Genomic DNA, 15365 nt, shown 5'->3' with positions numbered 1-15365 from the left:
TTCATGAGCCTTTTTATTGGCAAAAGTGCCTTTTCTCTCAGAGGACCAAGCTTGCTGCCTTGGCAAAAGTGGATTTCCTTCTCCAGCACTTGAGGAAGAAGCAAATCGTGCTCCAGTGCACCCTGAGAATGTCATTTCTGATTGAGCTTTATTCTTCACCAGACAAGTCTCATGCTGGTCCTCCAGTAATGGAAACAATCCGTGGAATTTGCACCATTTATGATTTAGATTTCTCTACTTATCCATGGCCAAGTTGAGGAAAAGGACAATTTTGCCACAATAAAGATGGAAGCTCATCATGGCTGTGGCTCGTCAGGGGAGAATTCATATGATGTCAGATTTGAGCTTGGTTCAAATCATCTAATGCAAATAATTGATGGAAAATGTTTGCATTTGTCCTTTTTGAGAAGAAAAAAATTAAGTCATTAAAAATGAAAGCAATGGCAAATCCACCACTTCTCTTTGTAGTCTGTTCCAGTGGTTAATCATCCTTAGTGTTAAAAAAAAACCCACTCATATTTCCCATTTGAATTTTCTTTGGCTTTGACTTCAGACATTTGTTCTTATTATTCTTTTCTCTGTTAAATCACAGAACCATTTTAGTACCCAGTTTCTAACCAGGAAGAATCCTATACATTACACTGCATTCATCCCCTTGATCTTATTTAATAAGCTAAACAGTTTGAGTCCTCTAAGTCTTCATCCTATTTTTTTTTCCAGCCTTTGGATCATTTTTGTTGCTCTTCTCTGCACCCATTTCAGTTCATTGACATCCAGTTACCAGTGTGGGTATCAGCACCACGTTTGTCCTGCCAGATCTGCTTTCACCAGTGTTCAATGCAGATATTGATACAATTTCCCTTTCCTTGCCCATATAGACAAGCACCTTAATTAAAGCAGTATTTAGGCACTTGCTCAGCTTGCTTCCCTTCTGTGTAAGACAAATGTGCAATCCCCTTGGAGGTGGCAGTGCCAGAGTTGAAGGTACTGCCTGTGTTGGGCTGTCTCTCAAACTGTTCCCCAAGACCTTTGAATTCAGTGAAAAACTAAATGGAAAAGGAAGTCAGATGAAAACTGAACAAATTTGACCAAGGGTGCTGCATGAAGATGGGAGAAATCCCATTTATTCCCAATTTATGATAAGAAATTGTTGGCAAGGAGAGAAAATCTTCTTTCTAGAATCTGTTGCATGTTTCTTATTGCGGGTCAGAATTAATCTTTTAGGGTTTGATTTTTTCCTGCTTTGTTTCTGAATTCTCACCACCTGAGGCACCAGCCAGGCTGCAGCCTCTCTCCCCAGCCTGTGTGGGATTCTGCAGCCACTGTCATTGATGTTGGTTTCAGCAAGGCCTCACCTGGCAGCAGAGGAGCTCGCTCATCCCACGGCAGGTGGGAGCCCTTGTGCTGCTGCAGGAGCTCCCAGGAGCTCCCATCCTTCCAGGGCTCAGTGTGACCATGGCTGTTCCTGTTTCTGATGGAAGTGCATGGCTGAGAACAGCCAGCCCACAAAACAGTGACTGTCCTCATCCCAGGACAGCCTTCCATGGGTATTTGCCCAAACCCATCCTCACCCCACGGCACTGACCTGCAAAGGAAGAGACCCAGATCCTAAAGCCCACTGCCCTTACCAGGGTGACTGGTGGGTTACAGCAAAAGCTTAAAGACTTCCCATGTTTTTGCATCACAGGGGTTGTTTATAGCCCAGAATCAAGCACCTTGAGCTGCTATCAAACCAAGTGAGCTGTAATTTACAGGGCAGAATATAACGTTGTGTGGGCTGAGCTCAAATTGACAAGTGCTGGAGATGTTGCAATTCCACTTGTTAAAATTTGTTTACCAGGGGAGAAAAAATGAGGCAGGATGGAAGACAGGAACGTCTTTTCAAGTGTTTACCTTTCCAGCTCTCTTGTTTCTATTATTGCCATGTGGTTGGGTAACTCTAGAGTTCAACTTGGACAGCAAATTTTTTTATAACTCCCTTTTTTGGTCGTTCATAATTTTCTCACCAACAAAGAACTTCCTTCGGATGATTTTCATTACTCTGCCTCCAAACAAAGCACTCTAGAGCCAAATATAAACACAGCAGGTGATTGCTTTTCTCTGCTGTCTCCTTGCCTGGCTGCAGTGATAGCAGTCAGCTGGGCAGCATGTCTGAGCTCAGACAAGGTGTCCAGTCACACCGTCCTGACAAAGCTCCAGGGAGCTCGCACCTCCCCTGCCATTCAGCATTCCCTTGTCCCCTCACTGTCCCCTCACAGCTGACAGGACTTTGGGGCATGGAGTTCTTGTGATACCTCTTCATGTGATCCCACAGCAACTCCAGACCCCAGCCCTCTCTTTGCCAAAGGCAGTGTCCAGTGGCAAAGGAACTCAAAGTGGTTTGCAGCACCAACTGAAGAGAAGGCAGCATGACCAGAAGTGCTAACATTTGATGGAGGAAACCATCTGGGCACGAACTTCTTTTATTGTGACAAAGAGAAATTTCTCCCATAAGATTCTCATTTTGATCTCAGGCTTCTTTTCTCCTCTAAAAGTCACAATCCAAGTTTTCTTGAAGGCAACATCCTTTTCTTTTTTCCCGTTTGCTCAAAGGAACAAACATATTTTATCAGATGTCTTTCCCTTCCCTTCCCCTTCCTCTGAAATGTTTGTATGTTCTCATCCCAATGACAAACATCCATCTCAGGCTGGTTTCTGTTTTGCAGGCCCCTACCAAACTGCCCTAGAGCCTGGCTAGGGCAGCACTCCCAGCTTCCTCCTGTTTTACCCTACAATATTTGGCAGTGGGAGCTGCCTGTGCTCAGCCAAACAGCTCACGCTCGAATCCAGGTGGAGGGAGAGATTTTTCAAGCTGAGACACATTTAGATCAAGCAGCAAATAATGAAAAAAATCATTGATCCACCTGCCAGGATGGAGCCTCCCCCAGGCTCTTGGGAGGAGGCAGCAGCATTGGACAAAGGCTGCATCCCTTGCTAGTGCTACCATGGGCATGGGACAAAAGGATCCTGAGGGCAGTGCTATGGCAGCAATTCAGCACATGGACTTGGTGTTAAAAGAGAATCTGATGGGGAAACCCCTCCTGAGAGACCTTGGTGGGCGGTCAGCACACAGAGCATTACCAAGGGATTAAGTGCGGGCTGGTAGAAGTAGACTGGGCAGCAGTGGGTTGTCTTGTTGTCTTCTCCTGGTTTTCAGCAGACTTTTCTCAGACTGCTCACAAGTCTGTCCATGGACTCAGAGGTGCCTTTGAGTGGGATTTCAGAGGGAGATGCACAATTAGCCACAAGTTCATAGCTGCAAAGGTAGTGACATGGAAGAAGCACTGAGATGTGCACACATACACAAGAGTCTTTGATAATCCAAGACGAGGAATCCAGGGATTCGGGCCTTGGGTTTGCCAAAAGACTGAGACAGGGGAGTGAGGGATCCATGGAAACACAGAACCCAGAACTCCAGAAACTCATCACCTACAGAGCTTCCAAGGCAAAATTACCCCAGGTGGCTTTGCAGGGCCCCCCAGCATATGGCTTCCCAGTGCCAATGATAAGGCTGGGAGCTCCCAAGCCTGTAAGCACTAGATGTTTGTGGCATGTAGCAGCAGGATGAAGGGGAACAGGAAAAAACTGTTCCTATGGTGCAGAGAATGTGCATCAGCCTGTGGCATAGCCCCAGCACTTCAGCCAGGCACTCTGAAGCACTGAGCTGAAGACAACTCTCACTGCAATCAAACTGGAGCTGGTCCAGGAGCTGGCAGTGTTTTCTTTTTTTCTTTTTCTTTTTTTTTTTTTTTCCTTTCACGTGTGAAGATAATAAACTGTGACTAACAGGATGATTTTGCACTCAAAGTCTTCTTGCTGGTACTAAGACTCCCAAGAGTCCAAATACAATTGTGTCCTTAGATAGCACCCAGTGCCCATGAACAACTGCTGAAGCCACAGATGGGCTGAGCCCAGGATAAGGTGAGCTCTAGGGTGTTTCTTGAAGCTTCTTGCTTAAGCATGTTCATCCACAGCCACCCGGCAGCTGTGAAGGTGGAGATCTCAGGGAAACTCCTACATTAGCCTGGAATTCCTGAGAGGAGTGGGAGCTCTGTAGCTCTCTGCAAGCACCACTGCACCTAACATGTGTCTCATGGGGTAAGAGAGGGAACCCCATAAGTGCCCTTGGCATCCCAGCCCAGGCTGTGCTCAGCTTACAGGATGTTCTGGACCACAGGAAAAGGTCAGCCTGCACCCCCAGTGACCATCTCTGTTTTGTCCACAGGCACCTGCACAACAACCGGATCCAAAGCCTGGGAGCCAACGGCTTTGATGGGCTGCACAGCCTGGAAACCCTGTGAGTGCCTGTTTTATTCTCTGCTCTAAAAATACGGGGTGTGTTCATCCCGAGCACAGCATGCATTGTCAGATTAACCCCTTTTCTGACCCACAGATGGGGTAACTGAGAGGCGTTATAAAAACTTTTAATTTATTTTCAGTCCCATGTGAAGGATGAGGCAATATAGATGTTATAATTCACACCATCACAATCAGAAACCAACCATTTCCTAATTACAATACATTATAAGTGTTTCTTAGCTTATCAGCTTTTTGCCATGCCATGCTGTAAATGCCTTAAAACCAATTATCTAAAATTACCCCTCATGGGTCCCACTACAATGCATCTTTCATAGCTCTATTTCTTCAAAGTATCTAGTCTTATTTACAAAACCATCCTTTGAAACTTATTTCTAGTTCCATTTCTCTCTCAACAATGTCCTGTTCCATAACATATCTAAGTCAACATTTCTTATCTCAAAGTTTACACACAGATACACACTATGTGAGCCTTCTGTCAAGCTTTGAGAAGTCTCTACAAATTCATTTCCCACATGCAGGGAAGGGGGTCAGCCCCACATGTGACCTTGGTCCTCAGCACTGAGGGCAGCAGCAGGGCTGGCTCCTGGCACCAGTGGATGCCCAGGGCATGATGCCAACGGGGGAGTGAGAGCCTGAGCTTCCCTCCTGTGCCTGTGCTGCTGCTGCAGGGGGATCTGTGCATGTGGGCAGGGTGGCTGGCAAGGGATTCTGAGGCCCTGGACACCATTCCAGTCCTGGTGCAATCCCAAGAGCTGGGATTCATTCCTTTCTCAGGGATTGTGTCTCCTTCCTCAGCACACAGACATGGTCCCAAAGCCTCCCCAACACCTGACCACCAAAGCGAGAGGCTGGCTCAAGTTTGGGGCCTGCAAGGTCCTCAGGGGTCTGTGGAGTATCTCTGAGGGGATCTCTGAGGGGGATCTCTGTGAGGTATCTCTGTGGGGATCTCTGAGGGGGATCTCTGAGGGAGATCTCTGAGGGGATCTCTGAGGGGATCCCTGTGGGGTATCTCTGAGGGGATCTCTGTGGAGTATCTCTGAGGGGATCTCTGTGAGGTATCTCTGAGGGGATCTCTGAGGGGGGTCTCTGAGGGGATCCCTCTGGGGGATCTCTGTGGGGGATCTCTGAGGGGGATCTCTGTGGAGTATCTCTGAGGGGATCTCTGAGGGGATCTCTGAGGGGGATCTCTGAGGGGGATCTCTGAGGGGATCTCTGAGGGGATCCCTGTGGGATATCTCTGAGGGATCTCTGTGGGGGATCTCTGAGGGGATTTCTGAGGGGGATCTCTGAGGGGATCTCTGAGGGGTATCTCTGAGGGGAATCTCTGTGGAATATCTCTGAGGGGATCTCTGTGGGGTATCTCTGTGGGTATCTCTGAGGGGATCCCTGTGGGGATCTCTGTGGGGATCTCTGAGGGGGGTCTCTGAGGGGATCTCATGTCTGCTGGCATCACTTCTAGCCAGCTGATTTCATTGTGCTTGGTGTTGCTGGGAAACCATACATCAGAAGACTGCAGGGAGGATGGGAATCAGGAATGAACTCACCTCCAGGACACACCTTCAGGAAGGTAGATTGAGATCAGATAGTTAGGAAAAAATTCTTGGCTGTGAGGGTGGTGAGGCCCTGGCACAGGGTCCCCAGAGAACCTGCGGCTGCCCCATCCCTGGAAAAGTCCAAGGCCAGGCTGGACAGGGCTTGGAGCAACCTGGGATAGTGGAAGGTGTCCCTGCCATGGCAGGGGGTGAAATGAGATGGGCTTTGAGGTCCCTTCCAAGCCAAACCATCTGTGATTAGCAGCAGGGGCTCACCCTGAGCTCAGGGACAGTTTCATCCGACAGCCTGACCCCACATTCCCTGTGCTGTGACAGCTGCAGGAGTGGCCTGGGCCTCATGTGCTGTGCATCGGCCCAGGAGGAAACATAAACAAGCAAACAAATGAATTGAGGCTCTGAAAGACTGGAAGAGGTGCTTGATGCCTTCAATTGTGCAGAAATATGTCCCTTCATGCAGGCTCGGGGTCGGAGTCAGGCCCTCAGTTCCTGCCAGGAGAACCAGGGGGTCCAGGTCATGGCAGGAGGAGATGCTGCTTCCCAGCATTCAAGTGCCACTCAAGGAGACAGGGCCCCTCTGTGCCCAGCGTGGTGCCAACAGCAGCTATCGGACAAGAGTGGCAGCAGCAGGCAAACCCCTGGTCCCCAGACACACTCCTCAGGGCAGGACCATGACACACATTGTCTCTGCCTTGCAGACTGGCAGATCCTGGGGCCACCCAGAAGGGCTCAGCTGGGGAGAGGCTGAGCTGTGCCAGGGGTGGGAGGCTGATGGATGGTCTCCTCTGGTGACCCACGGGTCCCAGCTTGGCTTTTCCCCAGTCATTTCTGGTGGTCACAGGCAAATGTGTGAGGGCAGAGCTGTGGCACCCAGGCAGCACAAAGGCAGGAGCTGCAGGAGGAAGCAGAGAACTCACTGATGGAAGAAAAACCTTGTTTGGGCTACAGCTGTAGCAGACAGACATGCAGCAACATCCAGCCTGCATCTGAGCAACCCTTCTCTGCAGCCAGGGTGCTTAGAGATGCTGCTGCCCATCCCAAGCAGGATGGAGCTGCAGAGGAAAGGATGGCCCCTTGTTTGCTGGGGGAAAGACTAAAGGGTTTCATAGCCCTGGGAGATAATTCTGTTTCCACAGCCATTTCTACTGAATGCTCATTTCCCCTCTCTTCCACTCTGCTCCCACTCTCACACTTTCTTTGCTTTTTGCTGCCCATCTGAGGTGCCACCCATTGGGGAGCTCCGTGTCCCCTGCTCCTGCTCCCAGTGCTCACAGGGCCAGGGCTGTGCAGCAATGTGGGGACTCTGCAGCTCTGCAACCCTGTCTCTGCTGTGCTGATCAGGCAGCCCTGGGAGGATCCAGCCTCCAAGGGAGGTGCTGTTGGAGCAGGGTTCTGCTGTGCCCAGACCCTGCAGGATGGTGTGAGAGTCCCACAGCCTCAGCCTGCAGAGCTGCCTGCAGCAGGGACGGTGCTGGGGCAGGCAGCTCCAGACTCTCCACACTCTTCTCCATGTCTGATTGCTCTGAAGCAGGGTCCTCCAGACCAATGAGAGGCCTTCTGCTCCTCTTGGCCTGAACACCCAATTCTCTCCTTCAGGCCAGCAGGAATTCCAGCTCAGTGATCCCTGAGGAATGGGTGTTCCTCAAGTGGAGCCACCTCCATGTCAATCCTTAGCACCCACCTGTCTGCTGACCAAAGCTGGGCAAGCTCTGGGGCTAAAAACTGCCAAACTTTTGCTTGCACTGTCCCAGCCAAGCTGCTAGACCTGCATCTACCTTCCAGCTCTCAGCTCCTGTGCATGTGGAGACGATTACAGTCTCCACATTTATCCTTTAACTCAAATTATTATTACATTCTGTTGACAGCACTTAGCACATTTTCTTGGCTTGTGGAGGCCAAACCATACTCTCAGTTACCCCGTGGGTGTTACCTCCTGGAAGGCAGCAGGATGGTAAGGGTTGGTGAAGACAGAAATTTCTCCAGGGTTCCTAAAATGAGTATTTGTGGCCAGATGCTGATTATAAACCAGGCACAATAGTTGAAGAACTGTAATATTTGAATGGAAAACATTGTTTCAGGTTTTTCAGAAGAGCCTGGGAAGTTTTAGGTGCACAAACCTCTGTCTCCCTAAGGGAAATATTTCTTCTCATATTCAGCTAGACAGGAAAACTTCTATTTTTATTAAATGCCAAAACCCTGGGAGAAGCAGCAGGCACTGCCCCGTGCAGGTCTCAGCAATGTGTGAGCTGCATAAGTACATCCACACTGCTCACCTGCTCCAAGTCCCAGCATTTCTGCAAAAATAGATCCCAGAGGAGCATCTTTGCTCTTGGAGAGGGCTTGGCCCTGATATTTCAGGAGGGCAGCAAATCTAGAAAGAGGTGAAGCCAGATGAATTGCTTCACATATCCCTTGCACTGACCTGCAGCTCCTGTGCACAAGTCAGCTCTGCCAAGCGCACAGCAAGAGCAGCTCTGCGCTCTCCTCACTGATGGGGGACAGGCAGATGTGCAGCACCCACCAGGCCTCAATGAGTCAAATACCAGCATGAAACTGGAGAAAGCAGCTCCAAGAGAATTTTCTCTGTCAGGGCAGGACCTGGCTGCTCCCCAGCCGCCCCTCCAGCCTTCTCTTTCTGGGAAGAAGAGCTGGCAGGTAGGCTGGAAGCAGCTCAGAGCCTGGGCCAGGTTCCAAAGGGGTTTCGAAACAGCCCTGTAAAGCAGTGAGATTCCCTCTGCAGCTCCCACCAGCCTGAGAGATGGCACAGAACAGCCCTGCAGGTTTTGGGAAGAAGCCCCAGGAAGCAGGGATTAGATGGTCAGAGTGGGAGAAGCTTGGCATTTTTTAGCCCTTTCCCAAAGACATGGAGTAAAAGGGAGTGTAAATATCCTGATGTGACACATTCTTCCTGTAGCCCCTTTGGGTAACAGACTCATGGTATCCTCCACACAAGGTATAAGGTGAGGGGATGCTCACAGGAAATGCAGGGAGGAGACAGCACTGCCCTGCTGGGCATGGAGACCCAAAACACCAAGGGAAGGACATCCATCACCCCCTGGCATGGCTAGAGGTGGCCAAGGTGAATGTCTGGACCATGGCAAATGGCCTGGCACAGAGGGATGAGGATATCCTGAGAGGATGAGGTATGGGGAGGTGAAATGAAAAAGACTCAAGAGAAGCACCATCTCTTGCAAAAAGTAGGTGCAAGGCATGCCAAGAGCTGAGACTGCAGACCCAGTGCTCTTTGCATTGCTTCCCTGTTCCAGATCTCCCCTGTCAGTCCTGCCCCATGGTGTGTCCTCCTTTGGGATGTTTAACTCCTGCTGTAAAACATCTGGCAGCATCACCTGTTTCTGCCATTTGGATGGAAAGATCTTGACTTCTACATTTCCTGATTGTCTTAGACTTATCTCTCAGTCTTTAACAAAGCAGCAAGAAGGGCAAGGGGTTTAGACATCTTCTAGTGAGAGGTGTCCCTACCCACAGCAGGGGCTTGAAGAGAGATGATCTTTAAAGTCCCTTCCAAACCAAACCATCCCATGATTCTGTGATGAGATTTGTTGTGTGTCATAAGCCTGGTGAGTAGAAGTATTATGGGAAAGCTGACGGAAGGAGCAGTTCAGCTGCAGCCAGGAGCATCCCTGCAATGGCAGAGATGGTTTTTGGGACCACCAGACCTTGTGCTCAGGGCTGGGGCAGAGCTAGGGAGAGTGTGGCTGTGGTTTCAGAGGAATAGCCAAAGGCCTGCATGGTGCTTCCCCTCTGCTCTGGGAGGAAAGGATTTCTCATGAGGTGAGAAATCTCATGATATCTCATGAGGGCATGGATCCCTGTGACATCAATTTCCACAGAGAGTCTGGTCTCATGCCCAGGTTTCCTCCTTACCACCTTCAGCTGGAAAGCTGAGCAGTGTCCTAAGCACCCTGAGCTTTGCTATTAGTCTGAGCACAGTCCAAAGGCTGATGAACAATTGCCTCACCCTCTCAGGATACCCTCACCTCACAGTGCTCAACTTTGGCCTCATTAGGCAGATTGTGATAACACTGAGTTTATCCCTCTGTGTCCCCAAAATATGAATATTTCATGGATCACAGCTGAAGGGGAATGAGTGAAGCCCCCCTGCATGACCAAGCTCCAGGTCACTGCTCTGTGCAGAGGGATGGGAGGGGAAGCTGACCTGAACCTATGCAACCACAGGTGTTTGTGTGTGTGTGTGTGTCCCTCAGAGCTGGCCCCAAATTCCATCTCCAAACAGCAGCACACACACCATCATTCAGCATTGCCCCCTTCCCTGCTATCAGGCAGCCCTCAGCCCTCAGTGTCCCCATGGCAGAGCAGAGCACACCCCAGAGAGCAAGTGGAGAGTGCAGCTGGAAGGGGACAGAGGCTCCTCAGGGATCTTCCCAAACCCTCCACCAAAGCAGTTGTGGAAGCGACACATTGGAGATCCCATCCCAGTGGCATTTTCAATGAATCACTTCCACAACTGCCTTGGTGGAGGATTTGGGAAGATCCGTGGGATGGCCCTGGGACGGGATCTCTCCTTTGAAGAAAAGAAGGAAGCTTTTTTTCTCCCATCAGGCTGTTTTGTCCAGGCAGGGAGAGGGGTGGTGGTGGCCCTGGGGGCTGACTGTCACACACTCACACAGCAGGAAGCCTGATGAGGATGAGAGTCCCTGGGGCTCTGGTACAAGGCAGGAGGGCAGCAGCAGTGGCTTTGGCAGGTCTGTGGCTCAGCTGGGCTGGCAGTGCCAGGCAGCACCCTGGCAAGGCATGTGCAGGGTCCCCACCACAAAATCCACCTCACATTCTGTAGGAGCAACGGGGGTAGGATTGTGGGGATGGATGGAGACGAGAGATCTCTGAAGCCAGGGCTTGGAACTTGGGGTTTATTGCAAAGGGCCTGGGTGCAGGGCCCTGCTGGGAGCTGCCAGCCACAGCTGGAGCAGGCCCCAAAGAGAAGCCCCAAAGAGGGAGAGAGGGAGTGAAGAATAAGAGGACAAAGTTCCCATTACAATACAATAAATCTTCTTCTGTGCTGAATATTCTAATTCTCACTAACCAATCTAGTACAACATACAAATCCTATAGCATTTGCATACAGCCTATAAGAATCATTACATCACCATACTGTGTTACATTTTAAACCCTAAAAACTCCTCTTTTCACCCCTTCTGCCAAGCCAGCAGGGTCTGCTCTGACCCTTGGAGCTGTCTGCAAACAGAGGGTGTTGTTCCATCAAAAGGGGATCACCTTCAGCTGGCCACACCATTGTTTTCCAGTTGTTCAGTAACTGAGGTATCTCAAAGCTTGCTTTCATTTCAATCTCACTTATAGTTTCCATATTCTCCAAATCTTTTGCCAGGCAATCATATTTATAAGGCTTTCCTGTTTCATCTTCCCCAACAACATTCCCCAACACCTGCTCAGAGCTCTGTCTGGAGCTGCTGAGACAAAGGGAAAATGCACAATAAGAGCTGTGGCCCTGCCATGGGCCCTGTCATGGACACGGCCGGGTCCCAGGGAGCAAGGACAGGGCCAGGGCTCGCCTGCCTTGGCACACTCACACAGCCAGCCCCTGGTGCTGGCAGAGAGCAGAAGCCTGTCCTGGCAGTGTCCTGCCTTCCCAGCCAGCCCCAGCAGGGCCAAGGCGACTCCTGGGGCACAAGCAGGGCTGGGGAATGAATGGCTGCTCCCCAGGACCAGCTCGGAGTGCTGGAGGCCTCCGGGCTGCAGCCAAAATAGGAACAATCTGCCCCAGAAGTGCTGCTCCTCTGGGAAATCTCCAGCCGGTCTCTGCCATGGACGTGCTCAGGGAGGCCACGCAGCCCTGCCCATCCCCTCCACCTGAGATGACCCCGCTGTTTCCTCTCTGCCTGGATTCTCCCTCCCCCTCTGCATCCCTGCCAGCTCCTCCGCCCATCACACAAAGGAGATAAATCACTTGGAAAGAGCAAATCTGCATTCATTTAAAAACCTTTTAATTTATTTTTAAAAAATAGCACTAATAAATTAGAAACGTCTCCCAGAAGGGCTGAATCCAAAACCCTCTGGCTCCAGGCACTTTATCTGCCTAACCTTGCCTCACAGGAAATGCCCTTACCACAGCACCCATCCCATTATCTGGGTAATTAGTCGAGTCTGTAAATGCAGAGCAGAGCTGGAACCTACCAACTCCTCTGGAGAGCTGGATTTTCTATTAAAAAAAAAAAAGAAAGTAAGAAAATTAATATAAAGTACACCTTGGGCAATGAAGGCAGGAAGAAGGAAATGGGAAATATCTCCAGCACAGCTCATACAAGGGTTCTTTAACACTTTAAGGGCCAGGCAGGCTTTGCTGTTCTCCCAGAAAACTGTCTGTCAAATGGTACCTTGCTCCTCAAGTGGATTTCTCTCCATCAGCATGTTTAATTTGAAGCCTTTTGTGGAGTCTCTTGATGTTAATGCCAAATCTGTACAATTCCTAAAGCAGCTGATGGATCTGACCCCTCAAGGACACCCTGTTTGCTGCACTGAGCTTCTCTGGTACTTCCTCAGCATCCTGATGCTCCAGTGTCACCATGGGTCCCCTGGCAGCTCACCAGAGCTTGCTTGTGTGATCCCAAGCTGCCCTGCCAGAGGATGGGAGGGACTTCAGGAGAGGCTCAGTGTCTTGGTTTGAAAAGCCAGGTGTCTGCTAAGGAGGGCAGGAGCCTCTCCTGAAATGGAGAATGCAAACCCCCTCCCTCCAAATTATAATTTTTGAAAATAAGGGGCTCTCAGGCAAAAATATGGAAGCAAGAATAACAGTTCTTTATTAGGGGGAAAAACCATAGAAATGCAGTAATATAAAACAACAGTGACAAAGTCAGAAATAGGCCCTGCCCCCTGTGTGTCAGGGGGTGGCACAGCCCCATCCCATGGGGGCTCAGCCCTCCTGCAGTGCCAGCTGTGCTGCTGCTGGAGCAGGGATCCTGCACAAGGGGGGAGTTTTCCTCTGCAGCTCCAGGGCTGCTGCAGATGGGCCTGGGCTCCCTCTGGCAGTGCAGGGCAGCAGAAAGCTGCTCTTCTGGCAATGCAGTGGGCAAAGGCTGCTGTGCTGCTCCAGGCTCAGATTGGATCCAGGTAGGAATGCTTGGCTCCTCCCCTGGGCAGAGCATCTCCCCATGGGATGCTGGAATTGGATCAGCCCTGCAGGGACACTCAGTGGCCATGGACAGCAGAGATCTCCTGGAGGGAGGATTGGCTGTGGGAGAGATAAAGAAAACTGCCCCATGAACAGCAGAGAACTGCCCCAGCTCTGACAGATGGTGATAGAATGCACACCCCCAGCCACATCTTTTAACCTAAGGCACTCAGGTACCCAGACTGAGGGGACAGGGAAAGGAAGGGGACATGTGGCTTTTTGGAAAGAGGGCCACAGCTCAGGGCCCTGGCTGCACGGGTCCCTGTGCCCAGCCTAAGAACAGAGCTGTAAAGCTCCCTGACTGCTCTGATCACTGTATAAGTGGAAAGTGACTTTTCCAAACAGTGAGAGTCACCTGTAAAACTGAACTGGCAAACACACCTGGCACTGACTGGGTGTCTCCTTGAGCCCTCCTGTGTGCAGCTGTGTGCTGTGCTGCAGCTTCTCCCCCTAAGGCAGGAGCCTGGACTACAGGAATGTGCCCTCCCTGGTGCAGCTCAGCTCTGAACCTGTTGGCGCCTTGTAACCAGGCTGAGCTTTGGTAGAACACAAGCCCAGTCAGACACGATATTTTGCAGGTTTACAAAGAAAAAAACGGGAGAAAGTGAAGGCAGTTCAGGTGAAAGGGTGGTTCTGGAGGTGCTGTACTTTTCTATGGCTCTGCTGTAAGGCTCATCTCCATTGCAGGACTCTCCCTGTTCTCCCTTTGCCCACCAGACCCTCATACACCCTCTCCTGCTTCTGGCCAGCTCTCCAGCCTGCCTTCTCCTGCCACTGTTCTTGCAATGACCAGCAGCACTGGGGCTCTCCAACTCCAGCCTCTGAGTCTGCACACATGCTGTGACCCATCCTCAGCTCCTCTGCTCTTTGGGCTTCCTTTTGCCCAAAGCCTTTTCCTGTTGCCAGAGCCTTTCCTGGAGCAGTTGTCCATGCCTCTTCCTCCTGAGGTGTGTGCTGTGAAGTGATGCCTGTGCAGGCAGCAGAAGGGCAGCAGAGGCAGCTGGGGGCACGTTTCCCCCATGGATGTGCTGATGCACAGGAGTTCTGCTTCCATCCCACGCTCCCTCCTGCCAGCAGCAGAGCTCCAGGGGCTGATCCCCAGCCATTTGTGCACTTTGGGGAGCAGGTAGAAATCCCCAGCTTCTTTCCTGCAGTTGGGGAATGCTCTGCTGTAGTCCAGGCTTCCTTGAGCTTTGCCGTCCTCTCCTTCCCCTCCTCCCTGCCTGCCTCCTGAGCCATCAGCTCGTGGGTGTTTCTGTGTGTCCCAGCACCCAGAAACGAGGTCCCTTTGTGTCTGAATGTGCATGGCAGAGTGTTAATACATCAAACATTTATCCACCACCTCTGTCAGTCAGAGAGCAGACAGGAGTCCTGGGTGGAGCAGCCACACACTGGACACTGCTGGGATGTTCAGTGGGGGTCAGAGCTGCTCTGGGAGGGACTGGTGGCTGCAGGGGTGCAAGGCACAACCCATAGACAGTCAGCAATGGACCATCAGAGCCACAGAAACCCTGTAAAGTGCTGCAGCACCCTGTCAGTGAGAGGCTGAGACGTTTCCAGGCCAGCAGAATGAATCCTCGTTCAGAGATTGCTGCTTGCTCCTGGCAGGAATCAAGTACCCCAAGTACCTGACAACCTTCCCTCAGTGGGCAGCCCATCTCTGCTCCTTTGGGACACACATGCACTTCTCAAGTTCCATCATAACCTGGTTTCTCCTTATAACTGGCAAAAAAAGAAAAAAGGGGTTTTCTAGGGCATGATTAATGTCCCAGTGAAAACACTGACCCTAGCAGATGAATCCCATGGGGGGGTCTTACCTCTCTGTGGTGCATGTGGACACCCCCCTCTTCCTTAGGGAATGGGGACATTGTCTGGAGCCAGACAAGTGCTCTGGGTCCTTCCACATCCCCCTTGCCTCCTCTCACTTCTTACAGCACTGGCAGCATCTCATCCCCCAGACCAAGCTGGGTATAGTGGATATTTTTATTCTCGAAGACGGGGAGAGAATGATGCATTTGACTTTATTTTATTAGAAGGCAAATTAATTACTTTAATATAGTATATTATTTTATATTATATTACACTATGTTATATCTAAACCAAATTTGCTAAGCACTCAACTCTGCACACAACTGTACAGAATTTCGTGTCTGTCAGCCAACAGTCCTGACACACACACACACCTGGTCCTGATAGGCCAAGGAAACAAAACGCTATTACTTTGGGTAAACAATTTTTATATTGTATTTTAGTTTTGCACAAACACAGGCATAGCAAATGAGACAAGAATT

The 15365-nt window shown here is 50.5% G+C and overlaps 1 protein-coding gene across 2 annotated transcripts in view; it reads left to right on the top strand.

The window, feature by feature from the left end:
* The window catches only part of LGR6 (leucine rich repeat containing G protein-coupled receptor 6), a 172400-nt gene that overhangs the window by 119355 nt on the left and 37680 nt on the right, over positions 1–15365 (top strand). For both annotated transcript variants that reach the window (XM_030965678.1, XM_030965677.1), the window contains one exon: positions 4265–4336. In XM_030965678.1, the coding sequence (XP_030821538.1) occupies positions 4265–4336 (72 nt within the window). The remainder of the gene's footprint in view (positions 1–4264; positions 4337–15365) is intronic.

Source organism: Camarhynchus parvulus, chromosome 26 (assembly GCF_901933205.1).
Source record: "Camarhynchus parvulus chromosome 26, STF_HiC, whole genome shotgun sequence".
NCBI classification, from domain to species: Eukaryota; Metazoa; Chordata; class Aves; order Passeriformes; family Thraupidae; genus Camarhynchus; species Camarhynchus parvulus.
Note: the sequence above shows the minus strand (reverse complement) of the source record. Positions and strands in the feature narration are given on the sequence as shown.